This window comes from Cadophora gregata (genome assembly GCF_030347475.1).
Source record: "Cadophora gregata isolate MNR1 chromosome Unknown scaffold_4, whole genome shotgun sequence".
Lineage (NCBI taxonomy): Eukaryota > Fungi > Ascomycota > Leotiomycetes > Helotiales > Ploettnerulaceae > Cadophora > Cadophora gregata.
In genome coordinates this window covers 1,152,704-1,169,411 of record NW_026695927.1, presented here as the reverse complement: position 1 = coordinate 1,169,411, position 16,708 = coordinate 1,152,704, and the positions used below count along the sequence as shown (strand labels likewise).

General features: G+C 48.6%; 5 protein-coding genes across 6 annotated transcripts; 4 read left to right on the top strand and 1 right to left on the bottom strand.

Annotated features, from left to right (window-relative positions):
- Positions 1-317: 317 nt before the first annotated feature.
- ONS95_010179 (uncharacterized protein) lies at positions 318-7,678 on the top strand. 2 transcript variants are annotated; one of them, XM_058503753.1, is made up of 4 exons: positions 318-1,643; positions 1,696-7,010; positions 7,088-7,316; positions 7,370-7,678. In XM_058503753.1, exons 1-3 carry the CDS (start codon positions 1,637-1,639, stop codon positions 7,217-7,219), a joined length of 5,454 nt encoding a protein of 1,817 aa, XP_058360466.1. In that variant the 5' UTR covers positions 318-1,636; the 3' UTR covers positions 7,220-7,316; positions 7,370-7,678. The 2 variants fall into 2 exon arrangements, with proteins under 2 accessions (XP_058360466.1, XP_058360467.1); XM_058503754.1 differs by having other exon boundaries at positions 1,696-7,316.
- Positions 7,679-9,344: 1,666 nt separating this feature from the next.
- HHF1_2 (Histone H4) lies at positions 9,345-9,994 on the top strand (the record flags this gene model as incomplete). The annotated part of the gene is made up of 4 exons (XM_058503752.1): positions 9,345-9,354; positions 9,592-9,729; positions 9,780-9,843; positions 9,895-9,994. The coding sequence occupies 4 exons, from the start codon at positions 9,345-9,347 to the stop codon at positions 9,992-9,994; spliced, it is 312 nt and encodes a 103-aa protein (XP_058360465.1).
- Positions 9,995-11,302: 1,308 nt separating this feature from the next.
- Positions 11,303-11,929, bottom strand: ONS95_010177 (uncharacterized protein; the record flags this gene model as incomplete). Its single annotated transcript, XM_058503751.1, has 2 exons — positions 11,303-11,811; positions 11,860-11,929. The coding sequence occupies 2 exons, from the start codon at positions 11,927-11,929 to the stop codon at positions 11,303-11,305; spliced, it is 579 nt and encodes a 192-aa protein (XP_058360464.1).
- Positions 11,930-12,624: 695 nt separating this feature from the next.
- On the top strand, positions 12,625-14,223 carry ONS95_010176 (uncharacterized protein). Its single transcript, XM_058503750.1, has 4 exons — positions 12,625-12,968; positions 13,019-13,096; positions 13,146-13,964; positions 14,061-14,223. Exons 1-3 carry the CDS (start codon positions 12,704-12,706, stop codon positions 13,700-13,702), a joined length of 900 nt encoding a protein of 299 aa, XP_058360463.1. The 5' UTR covers positions 12,625-12,703; the 3' UTR covers positions 13,703-13,964; positions 14,061-14,223.
- Positions 14,224-16,688, top strand: ONS95_010175 (uncharacterized protein). Its single transcript, XM_058503749.1, has 4 exons — positions 14,224-14,428; positions 14,519-14,664; positions 14,720-15,257; positions 15,312-16,688. The coding sequence occupies exons 2-4, from the start codon at positions 14,569-14,571 to the stop codon at positions 16,361-16,363; spliced, it is 1,686 nt and encodes a 561-aa protein (XP_058360462.1). The 5' UTR covers positions 14,224-14,428; positions 14,519-14,568; the 3' UTR covers positions 16,364-16,688.
- Positions 16,689-16,708: the final 20 nt, after the last annotated feature.

The following is a 16,708-nucleotide window of genomic DNA, read 5'->3' as shown; positions in this document are numbered from 1 at the left end:
GCCGGCAGATGTCACCCAGGCAAGCATGTACCACCCGATTCCCGGGAAACCCCCCAACATACTAAAAAAGCCGTCAATGAAAAGGTTGTAGCTGAAATTATTGCACACATATTCGTACCGCTTGTCATTACAAAGACATACATTGTCTGACTCGTGGCTGTTCAATCCTTGGAGTCAGAGTTAAGCGAGGCACATCCATTCAATGTATACTTCGGCCACCTGTGCGTTGCTCTCAAGGATCAGCGCATTCTAGATTTAGCTCAAAACATAGCTCCAACTATAGAAAATAGGATTCTATTATCTGAGTCAACGAAAGCTCACCTCATGCTTGTTCAACTTTCGACATTCCTTACCCCTGAACCTACTTCGTTCCTCAGGATTGAGCTTCACGCCTCCATGATCTTTGACTCCAAGATTTCAGTCAAGGTCATGGCAAACTCAATCCATTACCTGCTACTGACTTTTTGGACTCTCAGCTAAGATGAAAACATATTTCCTCACCCTAACATCGTCCCAAAACAGACAGCTCGCTCCTCGGCTCTTTCTGTGCCGGCAGCTGTCTGATACATTTTATATTGAGGCCATCAGCTTACCAGCACAATGAATCCTTCTAGATTTTACTAATATCTTCTGCTCGAATTTCTGTAGGAAGCACTAGTTTCAATTACAAATAAAAAATTCCATGGTTCGATCCTTCAAAGGTTCCCACATTGTTTGCAGAGAAAGAATCTAATAGATCGCCGATTCGTCATTCCGAGACAACAGAAGATAAAGATATCATGACGATAGTAGCGGAAAATCAAGCCAGGCCAAGTCGCAATTCGGGACCTCGAACATCTGTCCACATACAATGAGATATCTGCATCCTTTACTTTTGAAGAGTTTTCAATATGACATCTAAAACTCATCAGATAAGCTTGTATAAGCTTCTTACGAGTAGAATGGGATTTAGATGCAATGTCCACACGGTAGTAAAGAAACCTTGCACCTTTGCAGGAAATTTGGGCGAAGATACAATAATTACGAAGAGTTGAAGTCACCTTGTGTAAGGGGAAAATATGCGGGGTGAGTTTGAGATAGCGCCTCCGGGCGGGCGCCTTCGGCCAAATTCTCGAGTGGGCCGACGCTCGCCTTCGCCCATATTTCAGGACAAGACAACAATCAGCTGCAGGTCGACAATTCAACATCCACAACCTCGACGCTGGGGCTAGACGTCAGCTTCTCTATTTGTTTTAGTATCTCGTCTATATTTTTCAGCTCATTTGATTCGTCGGGACCGGTGGATCGATTGTTAAATTTTCTGTGTCGAAACGACAACTGAGACCAGACAATCCACCTCCAAGAAGTTGGGAGAATGGCTGATATCTGGCGCCGACGGCTTGCAATCTGCATGACAAGAATCTCGCATTCCATATCTCCTTTCTTATCTCAGTTTGCTGTATATCCATAATTTCTTGAACTTGCGCAAAGTGGAGTCAAAATCGCCAGAATAGGATCGTGACTTGGTCTTCCAAACGTGAGCTCACAACTTCGCAGTCTCCGTGAGTTGGTTCCGAGGTTAGAAGTTCTATATGAAAGCCATCAGAACGCCACAAATTTTTGGCTTGAAGTTGTATAGATTGCACGTGATGGAAAGATGTCGTGTGAGAATCACATCTAATCGTTCTTGGATAGTTTGCTAATTTTGACCTACAGACCTATCTTGTCACAGAACTCGACCGCTCACTATCACCGATTGGATCGTGCATCAAGCGAGAGGCGATGGACTGGACCGTTTGCTTCAACTGCAGCATTCTCTCAACGCATCGGATGTAGCTTGGATTTCTATCGCAAGTCCAGATCAGCTGCGCGTTCAATGGAAGCAACTGCTAGACCTAGAGGCCCAAGGGGAGCTGCTACCACTGTACGGCGTACCGTTTGCAGCCAAAGACAACATCGATGTTGAGGGCTTTATAACGACAGCCGCTTGTCCAGATTTTGCATACAATGCTGTTGAAGATGCAGGAGTCATTGCCGTGTTGAGAAAAGCTGGCGCTATTGTCATTGGAAAGACCAATTTGGATCAGTTTGCTACAGGACTCGTTGGAACTCGCTCTCCGTACGGGATAGTGCCGAATACTTTCGACAAGAGCTACATATCTGGAGGATCAAGCTCGGGCTCTGCTTCTGTTGTCGCTCGTGGCATTGTTCCATTTGCTCTGGGTACTGATACGGCTGGTTCAGGTCGTGTTCCGGCGGGGTTGAACAATGTAGTTGGATTAAAACCTACCAGAGGACTTCTGAGTGCCAGGGGTGTGGTTCCGGCCTGCAGAAGCCTTGACTGTGTCTCGATACTTGCTCTGACAACTGAAGATGCACAACTCGTCTTGCAGATTGCGAGTGTCTATGATGAGAAGGACGCTTTCTCACGACCAGTCCCCGCAACCCATCCAGCCTACACCAGGATTAGAAATCCTCGAATAGCTGTCTGCGATAATCCACCGTGGTTTGGAAAGACTGAGCAGCAAGTGGCCTACGATACCGCACTTGAGAAATGCTCAACGCTGGGTTGGGAACTTATCCCTACAGACTTTACTTCGTTGTTCAGGCTCGCGAGTCTTCTATATGAAGGACCCTGGGTCGCAGAGCGTTTCGCAGCCATCAAGGATTTCATCAAAAAGCCCAACATTCAGATGGATCCTGTAGTCAGATCTATCATCCGAAAAGCAGAAGGCTTCTCTTCAGTCGATGTCTTTGAGGCAGAATATCTCCGCCGAGACTTGACGAGAGGGATTGAGACTGCATTTAAAGATTACGATGCTATCTTGGTGCCTACTACGCCTACGTTTCCCACCATAAAGGACCTTGCCAACGAGCCAGTTGAGGAAAATTCCCGACTGGGGACTTACACAAACTTCGTCAATTTCATGGACTGGTCTGCGCTGTCATTCCCCGCTGGGTTCCGTTCGGACGGACTTCCATTCGGCTTGACCTTGATATCGACACCGTGGGAAGAAGATAAACTTCTCGATTTGAGTCGTAGCTTTCTTTCAGAACGATCTCGTCCTCTGGGCAATACTAGATTCAAATTCTCGACAGCAGCGAAGAATTCTAAGCAGAAACTCCTTACGCCACTGGCTGTGGTTGGAGCTCATCTGTCTGGGCTGCCATTGAACCATCAATTGACAATCATTGAGGGGAAGTTACTGTCCAAGACAACGAGCTCAAGATCGTATCGTCTATTCGAACTGGCGTCTCCACCTGGTGCAGCCATACGAAAGCCCGGCCTTGCCAGAGTGTCCTCCGGGAGCAACCAAGGGTCCTCGATCGAGCTGGAAGTCTGGAACATACCTACGATGGAGGTATCGAAATTTTCTCGATCGATCCCAGCACCGCTTTTCATCGGCGAGGTTGAGTTGGCAGATGCCAGTTGGGTTCACGGTTTCGCATTCATTAACGACAACCCTGCTGCTGTGAGCCAAGATATTTCGCATTTCGGAGGCTGGAGGAACTTCCTCAACAATCAAACCCTTAAAATGGAGCAACAGACTCCTTCGTCCAGCACATCAACCCTAGCCCAGCGAACAATTAACAAGGTCCTAGTTGCCAATCGCGGAGAAATTGCTGTGCGAATAGTCGCTACCCTGAAGAAGCTCGGGATATATGCTGTTGCGGTCTACTCCAAAGAAGACAGAAACAGCCAACATGTACTCGACGCGGATACTTCCATTTTACTCAAGGGCGATACCGTTGCCGAGACATATCTTTCTCCAACTCAGATCACCAGTGCCGCCAGATCTGTAGATGCAGATGCCATCATACCTGGCTACGGTTTTCTGTCCGAGCATGCGGACTTCGCGGAAGCGTGCGAAGAGTCAGGCATGATCTGGATCGGTCCAACACCGCATCAGATGCGAACTCTTGGACTCAAGCACCTTGCTAGAGCACTTGCTGAGGAGTCGAATGTCCCTTTGCTTCCAGGAAGTAAGATCCTCAAAAGTGTCGAAGAGGCAATCTCTGAGGGCGAAAGAATTGGATACCCACTTATGATGAAAAGCACCGCAGGTGGTGGTGGCATCGGACTCGAAAAATGCAACTCGGTAGAGGGTGTGAAGTCACTCTTCGCATCTATCCAGCAGCAAGGCCAGAAATACTTCAACGATGATGGGATCTTCCTCGAATACTTTGTTGAGAATGCTAGACATATCGAAGTGCAGGTCATAGGCGATGGAGAAGGAAACGTGCGACATATCGGCGCGAGAGATTGCTCGCTTCAGAGAAGACACCAAAAAGTCATTGAGGAGTCCCCGCCTCTGAACATTCCTGGTGAGGTCTATCAGCAGATGTGTGAGGCTGCTGTCAATTTGGCGAAAAACCTGAAATACCGGAATGTCGGAACGGTCGAGTTTATCTATGATTCGAAAACAGAAGGTTACTTCTTTTTGGAGGTGAATACAAGATTACAAGTCGAGCACCCCGTTACGGAAGCAGTCTCTGGTTATGATCTGGTAGAAGAGATGATCAATGTGGCGTCGAAGAGCCCTTCTCGACTGTTTTCGGCAGTACCTGAGGACGCACTTGCGTTGACCGGTCATGCTCTTGAAGTACGTATCTACGCCGAGAATCCCTTGAGTGATTTCAAGCCATCGACAGGCCAGATCTTAGACGTGTTTTTCCCAGCAGAGGCGAGGATTGATACCTGGATCAAGACAGGCACTAGAATCTCCCCATCTTTTGACCCGCTCCTGGCTAAAATCATCGTTACTGGAACGGATCGCGCAGACGCTGTAAAGAAGTTGGCGGCCGCGCTTGAAGCTGCTCATATCTGGGGAGTGGACACGAATCTCGAGTATCTTCGACACATCGTGAAGAGTGATATGTTTGTCGGAGCGAAGTACTCTACCACGACTCTAAATAATTTCGAATTTTATCCAGCTGCAATTCAAGTCCTTGATCCTGGATCACTGACCACGATCCAGGACTTTCCTGGTCGAACTGGCTATTGGAAGATTGGCGTCCCACCTTCAGGACCGATGGACAACTACTCATTCCGGATTGCGAACAAGATTCTGGGGAATGATACCAAGAACGCAGGGTTGGAATGTACTTCTACTGGACCAACGCTTCGATTCTTGTGCAGTACTACTATTGCTGTTGTTGGACCGCCTGCTGAGCACAAGCTCGATGGAGCAGTGATTCCTCTCTCAACAGCGGTCAGTGTGGCTCAGGGTCAGACCCTTTCTCTCGCCGCTCCTAAGTCGGGTTTGAGAACATATCTGGCAGTGTACGGGGGCATTCAAGCACCAAAGGTCTTTGGCAGTCGTGCTACTTTCGCACTTGGGCACTTGGGCGGTCTCAGTGGACGTGAGCTGCGTAAAGACGACATTCTACCCATTCGCCAGTTCCAACAGCAGGTGGAAGCTCCTCTTAGCAAACCGCTACTGCTGCCAGTGCAAAGTCAACCATGGACTCTAAGAGTCATGGCTGGGCCACACGCGGACCCCGATTTCTTCGCCAAAGAGGATTTCCAATCGTTCTTCACCAAGCCATGGAAGGTCCACTACAACAGCAACAGGATTGGTGTGAAACTCGTAGGACCAAAGCCAAACTGGGCTCGAAAGGATGGAGGAGAAGCTGGATTGCATCCTTCTAATATCCACGATAGTCCTTACTCCATTGGCTCAATCAGTTTCACTGGCGATGAGGCTGTAATTCTCACATGCGACGGGCCAAGTCTCGGTGGCTTCATCGTCTTCGCTACTGTCATCACATCCGAGATGTGGAAGATTGGACAGATGACGCCGGGCGATGAAGTGATGCTCTGCCCCATCACATCCTCGCAAGCAATCACCTTAGGTGAAGAACTTCAACACTCAATCTCCACCCTTACCAATCTTCCAGCCTCCATTCTTCCCTCAACAATCGTTGACCCAGTCGTAGGTCGCATTGAGCACTTCGGCCGCAAGATCATCTGCCGCCAAGCAGGCGACTCAGCTCTCCTCCTCGAATTCGGATCCGAAACTTTCGACCTCCGAACAAGTTTCCACATCCACTCTCTCATCAAACAGCTCGCCCTCACACCATATCCCGAAATCCTGGGACTCACCCCAGGCGTCCGCTCCCTTCACGTCTCATACACGCCCTCCGCCCCTCAGGACAAAATTATCACTCTCCTCACAACCCTCGACCTCTCTCTCGGCCCTAGCCTGCCCCAAAGTGTACCAAGTCGCACACTGCACCTTCCCATTGTATTCGAACACACATCCACCCTCGCCGCCGTAACGCGATACTCGCGCACCATTAGGTCGACCGCGCCCTACCTCCCCAATAACATCGACTTCCTCCAGAACATCAACGGGCTGTCATCTCGCTCCGATATCCCAGACACGATCCTCTCCGCTACGTTCCTTGTGCTGGGACTAGGCGACGTGTTTTTCGGAGCGCCGTGCGCGGTCCCGCTGGATCCGAGACATAGGCTTTTTGGGACGAAGTATTCGCCGCCGAGGAGCTTTACACCCGAGGGGACGGTGGGGATTGGGGGCCAGTATCTGTGTGTTTATGGGATGGATTCGCCGGGAGGGTATCAGTTGGTGGGAAGGACGGTGCCGATTTGGAATAGGTTTCGGGATAGAGCGGCAGGGAGGGAGGAGGCGTGGATGTTTGAGGTTTTTGATCGAATTAAGTTCTTTGAGGTTGAGGAGAAGGTGTTGGATGATGCGAGGGAGGCGGGGATAGGTGATAATTTGGTAAGGGTTGAGGAGGGGGTGTTGGATTTGGAGGCTTGTGAGCAGTTGGTAGAGAGTGTAAAAAATGATAGAGAGGAGATGGTGGAGAGAAGGATGAAAGCTGCGAAGGAGATGGGGGTATTAGAGGAGTTGAGTAGGAGTTATGAACCGGATCTATTGCTTGAAAGAGGTAATGACTTTGAAGAGGAGGTGACTGGTGGTGTGCCGGTGAAATCTGAGGTTGCGGGCAGGTGTTGGAGGTGTGAGGTGAAGGAGGGGGATGTTGTGGAGAAAGGGAAAGAGTTGGTAGGTTTGCCCAGCACACTTCCTGACTTCCTTGAATCGTCTCGGTTGTGGATGATCGTGTGCTGACTATGATACAGATATGCATCGAAGCCATGAAAATGGAAATCCGAATCTGCGCGCCTATTACTGGCAAGATCGCCAAACTCTTCGTAAAGGTTGGAGATATTTTGGATGTTGGGAGTCGACTTGTCGTTATGACTTCGGCTTAGGTCTGAGCCTTTTGATGTGATGGAGCAAGAACAAATCAAGATTTCTGAATGGTGTATCTTGCAATGAAGTTTAGCGGAAAAGACGCTTCTGAACATTGTGAGATTCCGGGTCAAAGAGTATGCGCAAAGCTGAGACCTGTTACGATGTAGTAGATGATCGATGGCACGGACAAAGTAGCAGAGTGTGGCTTGGATAGTAAAAAGGAGTTTTACACGGTATCCGTATTCCAATTGGAGGTGTAGTAGAAAGCCAGGAGGCTCTTAAGGGGTTTGTCCAAGGAAGCTAGAAATTGGATTCTTACCTGCTGGTCCACCGATGGGATTCAGAGCCAAGTAGAGTGTGCTTAACAAACAGACAGAGGTTTACACAAGCGAGAGAAGCAACACAGCTTGCAGTCTCCCTTCTGGGCGACGCATCTCGAGAGAAATAACAACCAGAATCATCTTCATCGGCGAACAGTGTCACATGATATTACCTTAAAGCACAGCCGCCGGGCTTCAGGCTGCCTTGTGTAACTGCCAGGCGTTCGAAAGCATGTGCGCATCTTCTAAAGGCTTAAGAATTGTCGGAAATACCTTGAATAGCATAGTACTGCCATCGAGAGACGTCCAAGTGGACGCTGTAGCACACTAGCAACAGACAACGTGTTGCAGAATAGAAAATGCACCAGGATGAACGCCGAAGGATACGGGCGTACCAGTCCTTGAAGCAGAATGGAAGGTATTTTCGGTTGGGATCTGACGATTAAAGCAAATGAAGATATGCTTGCAGTACTGCAGCGCCCCAAATATTACGCGCTAGCGTGTACATGTAGAGACACGTAGCTTGGGGAGGTATGGGCCAGCTTTAAATACCGCGTCCGCATTCCAACTTTGTATGCCGTGACCGCTATTCCTGGGAGATGTGAACTCGAAATAGGATTAAGGAGTGCTTGAGTCGATGGCGAATGGCGACTGTGGAAGGACATCACTTTCGACACTTGCTGAGGATGTCGTCGCGTCTCAAAGAGGCTGGATTGCAACAGACTTCTGTTCCCCAGAACACTCAATCCCAAAGTACGAATGCTTGCACGATGCAGTGGACATTGCTCCAGCTTCGAATGATCAGAATATATCCAGTTACCCCAAGTGTAGCGGTCAACTGAGGAAGCAAAGGTTTCATAGCGTCCTGTCGAGCGTAGACGTGTCGAAGCTCGGCGCAGGAGCCTTGAGACCAAATTGATATTGGACGTGGCAGAAGTATGCTGCGGCCATTGCTCCAAAGCTTCAATCCCTCATTTGCTATCCATCATTGTAATTCGTGGTCGCCGATTCAAAGCAGGAAGAATCCATGTCCAGTCGAGAGGGGACATGTCGGAATTGGGCAGCGTAGAAAATCAAGAACCAAAACGATTGAGACATGCAGCGCCTGATATTCCAAGCTCGGAATACGCAATGTGAGTCTCTCATGTTCATCTGTGCCCGTGGACTGGTATTCGGAAGGGGAGTTGGTCGCGTCCTGGCTGGAAGCGCTTTACGGTCGCGTCATGGAGCTATCGAAGTCAGTATTTGCCATTCCTAGGCAGATGTACGTCGAGCATCGATCAAGGAACATCTTGAACAATCACCAGCCATAACATCTCGAAAATATAAAAGGTCGTGAGAGTTTCCAAATTTTTCCAAATTTTTCCAAAAGAGAGCAATGATGGAGGTCGCGATTATGTTGTTTTGATGTTCCAGCCGCGAGGACTCGCTTACAGCCCACCATTGGTGATCGGCCAATCAGAGCCGCTGCATCCATACTATCACGCTAGGCTCGCCAGGTCTGCACCAGAAATACGACGCAACTTTCAACGTCCTTTCGCACCCCTGTTTCAAGACGTTCGTTCTTCTTCTTTCCAAACAGGACTAGCGCTTCTTTTGCAAATCAATCACTGCACCTTCCCGCAATCACCGCCGCCTAAACCGCCATCACCGCCCCGCAGATAAAACCAGCTCTTCCCCCCGAATTCCCATTTTCTCCCCTTTCATACCACTTCCAAATATCGCCTCCACCACATTTTCATCAACAAAACACGCAACACCGTCGACAGACGCGTTATTTCATCATCAAATCACTCCTACATCCTTCTAAAACAACTTCATCATGACTGGACGTAAGTATTTTTGCTCCTGCACGCTATTTTCGCGTTCTGAGGTCGTCGTCGCTGTTATTCGGTCGCAATTTTGGTGATGGTGTTGTTTGTAACCCTCATCGCGTTGCCTTCCAACCAATTAACTTCGACTTCAACATCAACAACACCCTATCACGACCACTTCCTCTACCTTTCGTCCTCATTGTCATCAACGCGTCGAACTAAATATATGATGGATATTTACTTACATTCATGCAGGCGGAAAGGGCGGAAAGGGTCTCGGCAAGGGTGGAGCCAAGCGTCACCGCAAGATTCTTCGTGACAACATCCAGGGTATCACAAAGCCTGCTATCAGACGTCTCGCTCGTCGTGGTGGTGTCAAGCGTATTTCAGCCAGTATGTTGTCGCACTATCACCTTGCCTCATCTCATTCTAACGCGTTACAGTGATCTACGAAGAGACCCGTGGTGTTCTCAAGACTTTCCTCGAGGGTGTCATCCGTGATGCAGTGTAAGTTCCTCAACTTGGAATACTTGGTTCAATGTTCTAACTTCTACCCAGCACATATACGGAGCACGCAAAGAGAAAGACAGTTACGTCCCTCGACGTTGTCTACGCACTCAAGAGACAAGGCCGCACCCTTTACGGTTTCGGAGGTTAAACGACCCAAAACTACTTCTCTCCCTCTTCGCGCCCTCACTCTTCGATCAACATTTTCGATTTCGATTTCCAAATTTGGGCATATGTTACTTTTGATAGTCTCTCGAGACGGTCTAGCATGCTGTTTACGGCAGGGTTTCGCTCATCTTTTCGGTCTTCTTAATCGACCTCGGCGGGTTTCAATCTGATCCCTTCTTACCAATGCATACCTTCTGATAGTCTTACGAGACAGTCTAGCAGCTTGTTTACGAGCGGGGTTACTTTGGTGTTCATGGTTGGGAGGTTGAACTTCGGGCGCACGGATGGATTTGCTTTGGGACACTTGTAATTGTTTACGGAGTTTATGGGAAATGGCTCCTGGTCTGGACGGGCGTCCGGAGGAGATTGCGCGAGGAACGTCGCATCGATGACTTTGTCAATATGAATGAATGGGCCTAAGGCCTGAATACCCGTAGCTATTCTTCCACTGTGCCTATGTAATGCCGTGAGATTGTGTCCCAACCCATCTATACCATCAAGCTGTGCCTGGCAACTGCCACCTGCGCTAGCAATCAATGGTATGAATCTCACAACAAACAATAATAGAAGCTTTTATCCTGTCTGGATTCAGGAACCTGATGCTCCTCGAGTTCAGGCGTTGACTATGCGAATCGTGTTGAAATCCGTGGAAGTCTTCATGCGCTGGGGCAATGTCAAAAGGCTCGGCTACGGAATTCTCTGGAACCGCAAGTAATTTTTGTGATTGAGAACACTCTTGGATATGCTGACGGAATGTTTTCTCTCTAATAGTTTTCAGGAGCGAAATTCAGGTTGGCTGCCTGTATGCTTCACCGTCCTAATGTCCCAACGGCGTAGGTACTGAGGCTGGGGAGTGGGGGACTGGGAGAGGGATCAATAGAGTGTCCTGAGTTCTCTGCTATGTTTGAATTTGAGTTGACTTTGGTTGTGGAGCTGTGGAGTGTGACATGTTGATATCTGATATGTGTTTGCTCGTTTGTGTACTGCTGGCGATGTTCGCAGTCGGATTGTTGAGAGGGGGAGGATGGATGGAATTGACTTGTTTTCATTCATATCGTGTGGGTGGCTTGAGAAGTCCTGAATACTGCGATCATTCTGCTCCACTACTCTCACGATCTGAATTCGCCATCGAACCTGAGAGCCTCTCTCACTATGTTGCAGCCCTTCGTCATCTCCTAAGACCTCACAGGTCGTCTCTTCAATCTGTCAACGCCGTCGTTTAAACCCACACATCCAGTCTCCAACTTTCCAGTCTCGGAATACACAGCCTCCTAACCCAAAGACAAAATCCTCACGCCAGCGCAGCAATAACACCAACCACCCCTCCAAAAAGCGGCAACAAACTCCTCACCCCGTTCAACCTGCCCCATCCTTCCAATAACCCTCTAACCTCCTTCCCTTCCACATCCACACCATCCTTCTCACTCGGCCCTTTCCCTTTCCCATCACTCAACCCAATCAACTTCTCATTGGTCCCACTCATAACCAGCGCCGTAAACGGCGCAATACCCATCGTCAATACAGCTGCAATGCCATACAGCACGACTACATTTCTCGGTGAAGCTGAAGCTAGGGAGCGGGATTTATAGGCGAGGAAGACGAAGAATGAGGCAATGATGAGGGAGATGGGCCGGTTTTGCGATTTGCCGAGTTCGTATGTTTGCCGCCACTGCTGGGCAAGGGTATGTGGTGTGAGGGGTCTGTTGGTTGGGGAGGGGGAGGACTGTGATTGAGATTGGGATTGGGCGTGGGAGTTTAGGAGGGTGGGAATTGTGATTAAGGAGAGGGAGGCGATGTTGCCTGTGAATCATTAGGTACAATGTTTTATTGAGAAGTATTTCAACTTACCTGATAGCCAAGCTGCTCCTCCGAGCCCAATGACTTGGGCGATGCGGATTGAGGTCCAGGGTGTTGCCATTTTGATAGAATGAATTTGCAACTTCGAGTGTTGGATATGAGGGTACTTGTAAATGAAGCTGGAAGTTTGTATGTTAAATTAGGTCTTCTGGAGAAATCAATCTTGAATGAAGAGTTGACGTTTAAATATAAATGTCCTTGAGAACCCCTCCTCGGCACAGCTACCAAGCTTTCGAAACCCGGACTTCTGGAACCCCGCCGATCACCCCACATGGAGCTTTGGAGTAAGCATAGCTGGAAAGGGAAATGTACTCGATTTCCGCCTCGGACAGCACTACAGCTTCATGCAAAACCTCCCAATTGCGTCGAACTTAGCTGTGGCGCGATGGTGGCATTCCGTACGTGAAGATGCGGAAGCGGACTCTCGCCTGATGTCCACCACCTGAAGTCTAGCTTCGGACCTTGACCATGTCCGCGTCTTAGGGGCTGGCTTCCTCAAGGAACTGCCCAATGGAAACCGGGTTTTGGACTGGGTGAAAGATTCCGATGGAAGCTCTTTGTGGCCATTTGTTCGCTCGTAACTTTTCCTTGGGGTATTGGCGTAAGAGCGGACAAAATTGATTTGGTGCTTGGTAGGGCAGGCTGCTTCCCTGCCGCACACTATGTACACATTTGGAATGAATAGAGTTCAGAGCCGTGTTGTGGGATCGGTTTGTAAATATATAATAGTCTCTCGACGTCTTCTATTCTTTGGCATGTTCATAGAAACAAAATTTGACCTGTCCTATCCATACTTCTCGTTTCAGTCAACCTCCCATCTCTATATCGTGTTCCAATGGCTGCAAGAGCGATACTCCGTACTCAAAGACCAGCAGCTATTACAGCTGGTCTTCTAGGAGCGACAGGCGTCGGACTTTGGGTTGCGAGATCATACTATACCAATAATGCATTTGCGGAATCGCCTGAACCTCCAACAGTATTTTCGAGCTGGTTTGGTCAGTCGTTACGCTTGGGGGGTTCAGAAGTCGTCAATCATAACACGAAGCGATTGAGATTTGAATTCCCGAATGAAAATGCGAAGAGTGGTTTGTTGCTGACTTGTAGGTCAATCTATGCGTGTACGAAAAGAGCTTTTGCTGACATGAAATAGCTTCTGTTCTCGTAATCACCTGGCCCGAAGGGAAAATATTCCCAACAATCAGACCATATACTCCCGTGAGTCCATTAGGTATGTCCAGAACCCTCACCAGAAGTGCAAGAAATTAAACAAACCCCAGATCAACGCGGAGCCCTCGAACTTCTCGTCAAGAAATACCCGGAGGGAAAAGGCAGTGGATATTTGCACTCCCTCAATCCAGGCGACAGTCTCTACTTCGCAGGGGTCCTTAAAGGCTACAAATGGACGGCCAACAAATTCCCTCACGTTACTCTCATTGCCGGCGGTGCCGGCATAACGCCCATGTACCAACTCATCCAAGGCATCTTGAACAACCCAGCCGACCAAACAAAAATCACGCTCGTATTTGGCGTCAACAGTGATGCGGATGTGCTTTTCCGTAAAGAGTTTGAAGACCTAGAGAAGAGGTTTGGAGAGAGGTTTAAAGCTGTGTATACGGTTAGTAAGCCTGGGGATGGGAGTCCGTTCCGTAAGGGCTATGTGACAAGGGAGTTGTTGGAGCAGGTTACGGGAAGGGCGGAGGAAAGCAGTAGGGTTTTTGTATGTGGTCCGCCGGCCATGGAGAAAGCTTTACTGGGAGGGAGCTCCTTTACTAAAGGCAAGGGAGGTGTACTGGAGGAGTTGGGGTACCAAAAGGACCAGGTGCATCAGTTTTAATGGTTGGAATGGATATGGGATATTGGAAGGGGTTTTGGGAATTGGTGTTTGGAGCTTGGGCAATGGATGTGATGAGCATAGATGGGAATTTTCGGAATGTAGAAACTTCTCTTGAACCTACGTGTACATATAAGTAAATACAGCAGCCGATTGATAGGCAGAAACTTTACGATAACTTTACACAGGTGGGGTAACTTTGCTGGTGTGATAGACGTCAGCCATGTGGAATTACTGGAGAATAGACGACAAATAAGATAGTACAGTAAGTGAATGCATTTGATTCATGCCATTCTATTACAGATGAGCGAGGAAGGAATATTTGAAGACAAATGAGAGAACCAAACAGTAACAGTCGAAGAGCAACAGTCGAAAAGCACCATATCGTCACGGCAGCTCGCTGTTGGTGGCGAGAGTCCCCCGCGCGGGCCAAGCTCAAAGGAGCAGGTCCCCCCATTGTAGGCACCCCTGTCAGGCTTTAGCCCTGAACTGTACCCTGGATCAGCATCACCTCGCATCAACACCTTCTGTATCTGGGCTGAAAGCGGGGAGAAAACACCCGGATTACGATACCAACAAAACGATAATAAATCACCACAAAGGTGGGATATAATGAGTGAGCTGGCAATGGATGATCATGGACTGCCGGTGGTGGCATATATAAGCTTCTTGTTCGCCGGCTGGGCGTGAAGGCGTAGGTGAGGCACAAGAATCTCTTGGTACCATAAGGTCAGTGGAGTTCCATGCTGTGTTGCGACATAAACACTTGCACCTGGAGCTTTCCAGTGCGACCATGACTGCTGCTAACTTACTTTAAAGCTCTAGGAACTCTTGTGTATACCACCAAGCACCTCTTTAAAAGCTTCAAGATGGTCAGAAAGCTCAATGCGCTCTGCGCGGTGCTGGGGCTCGTCGGCGCGTCCTTTGCTGCTGCTCCAATGAAGGCAATTGAGCAGAGGGTCCGGGTAATACACCTTTCTCTGATTATATGAGGAGGCTAGTGCTGAATTAGAAGTCTAGAAAACGACAATATCGAATCGGGCATTGCACAAGCGCGAAGATACCGACCCATCTCTCCTCTATCCAGCCTACAACCTCTCCGTCCCAGTCGACCACTTCCACAATGACTCTCTCTATGAGCCGCATTCCGACGAAAAATTCGACTTGCGGTATTGGTTCGACGCTACGTACTACAAAGAAGGTGGACCAGTGATTGTTCTGCAGTCAGGTGAAACTGACGGCGTTGGTCGACTGCGCTTTCTACAGAAGGGGTTGCTCCATGATCTGGCGGTGGCTACACATGGAATTGGTGTTGTGCTCGAACACCGTTACTATGGGGCAAGTTGGCCGACAGCAAACCTATCCACGGAGAGTCTGCGATTCTTGACTACAGACCAAGCTCTTGCGGACCAGGCGTACTTTGCAAAGAACGTTGTATATGCTGGGCTGGAGGACAAGAACCTCACAGCTCCTAATACTGCGTACCTTGCATATGGTGGAAGCTATGCTGGAGCATTTGTGGCATTTTTGAGGAAGCTGTATCCAGATGTGTACTGGGGTGAGTTTTAATTCCAGTCCATGCCATGAAATACGAGTTGCTAAGCAAAAGCAGGCGCTATTTCTTCCAGTGGAGTTACAGAAGCCATTTGGGACTACTGGGCGTATTGGGAGCCTATCCGTTGGTACGCCGATCAGCAGTGTATCGAATACCAGCAGAAAGTTATCGACTTGGTGGACAATATCATCCTTCGTGGGAATGATTCAGATACTAAGGCGGAGTTGAAGAGCGCCTTCGGCTTGCCAAATGTCACTTATGATAATGACTTTGCGACAGTTCTTTCACGCGGAATCGGTGCATGGCAAGGGAAGAATTGGGATCCAGAGCTTAACGATCCATCGTTTGATCTCTATTGCGGAAATCTTACGTCAACTGAGCTCATTTACCCTAGTTCGAAAGGATTGATTGGCACAGTGCAAGATCTCATAAAGAAGGGAGGATATGAATCCGAAATTGAGAAGCTCACCACACCGATCCTGAATTGGATTGGATGGCTTGCGCAATACGCAGTCGATGACTGTGAAGAATCTCAGGACACCTGTTTCAGCACTCACAATGTCACCTTTTACGAACAAGACGACATCACTCAAGATTGGAGATCTTGGCCATACCAGTACTGTACTCAGTGGGGATATCTACAAACCGGATCCGGTTTCCCTGACGATATCCTCCCCCTTATATCTCGCACCAGTGATCTCGAGTATCAATCTCTCATCTGCAAGTATGCATTCAATATCACCACTCCACCAAATCTTGAAGCGATCAACAAATATGGCGGCTTCAATATCTCCTACCCGCGCCTCGCTGTCATCGACGGAGAGCAAGACCCATGGAGACCCGCTACTCCCCATGCTTCCCCTTTCAACACCACTGCCGTCAACAGAACAGATACTGTCAGCGAGCCTTTCTTGTTGATTGCAGGAGCTGTGCATCACTGGGACGAGAACGGACTATTCCCAAACCAGACGGTAGATTACCCACCGGACTTCTTGCCACCTGTTCCTGTGCGAGATGTGCAGGCTCAAGAGATCATGTTTGTGCAGGCTTGGATGCAAGAGTGGGAGTTGGAGCAGATCATTAGGAAATGTGAGGAGTTGAAAGCGTAGATTTCGTTGTGGAGGGGATTGTGGCGCGGACGAAGATCAACCGACATGGATTTTTAGGATACAATGTTGCTCAATCAAAAGATGATCTAGAATTCCGGCTTTCCATATTTATGGTGATAGGCGTAGTTGTGAAATCGGAATTAGGATGCATGTAGATACTCATTGAAGCTGTTGCTCATTGGTGATCTTTGAGCCTAAATGTTTACATCGTCAAAAGCAGTCAGCTGCTCGAATGACAGTGAGAAGTCATATTGAGACCAGAAATCTCGGCAGGGTGTATGATTGGAAGCCAGAAGCAATGCAAATGAATTAGCGCATAACCTGAAGCACTGCTGATGTGTTGCA

Excerpts from the sequence above, each read along its gene's own strand:
- ONS95_010175 (XM_058503749.1), top strand. The coding sequence starts at position 14,569 with ATGGTCAGAAAGCTCAATGCGCTCTGCGCGGTGCTGGGGCTCGTCGGC. Across the intron at positions 14,665-14,719 it reads CAATTGAGCAGAGGGTCCGG|AAAACGACAATATCGAATCG; the intron begins GTAATACACCTT and ends TTAGAAGTCTAG. Across the intron at positions 15,258-15,311 it reads GTATCCAGATGTGTACTGGG|GCGCTATTTCTTCCAGTGGA; the intron begins GTGAGTTTTAAT and ends AAGCAAAAGCAG.
- ONS95_010179 (XM_058503753.1), top strand. Across the intron at positions 7,011-7,087 it reads TGGAGAAAGGGAAAGAGTTG|ATATGCATCGAAGCCATGAA; the intron begins GTAGGTTTGCCC and ends ACTATGATACAG.
- ONS95_010176 (XM_058503750.1), top strand. The coding sequence starts at position 12,704 with ATGGCTGCAAGAGCGATACTCCGTACTCAAAGACCAGCAGCTATTACA. Across the intron at positions 12,969-13,018 it reads GAGTGGTTTGTTGCTGACTT|CTTCTGTTCTCGTAATCACC; the intron begins GTAGGTCAATCT and ends GACATGAAATAG. Across the intron at positions 13,097-13,145 it reads TACTCCCGTGAGTCCATTAG|ATCAACGCGGAGCCCTCGAA; the intron begins GTATGTCCAGAA and ends AACAAACCCCAG.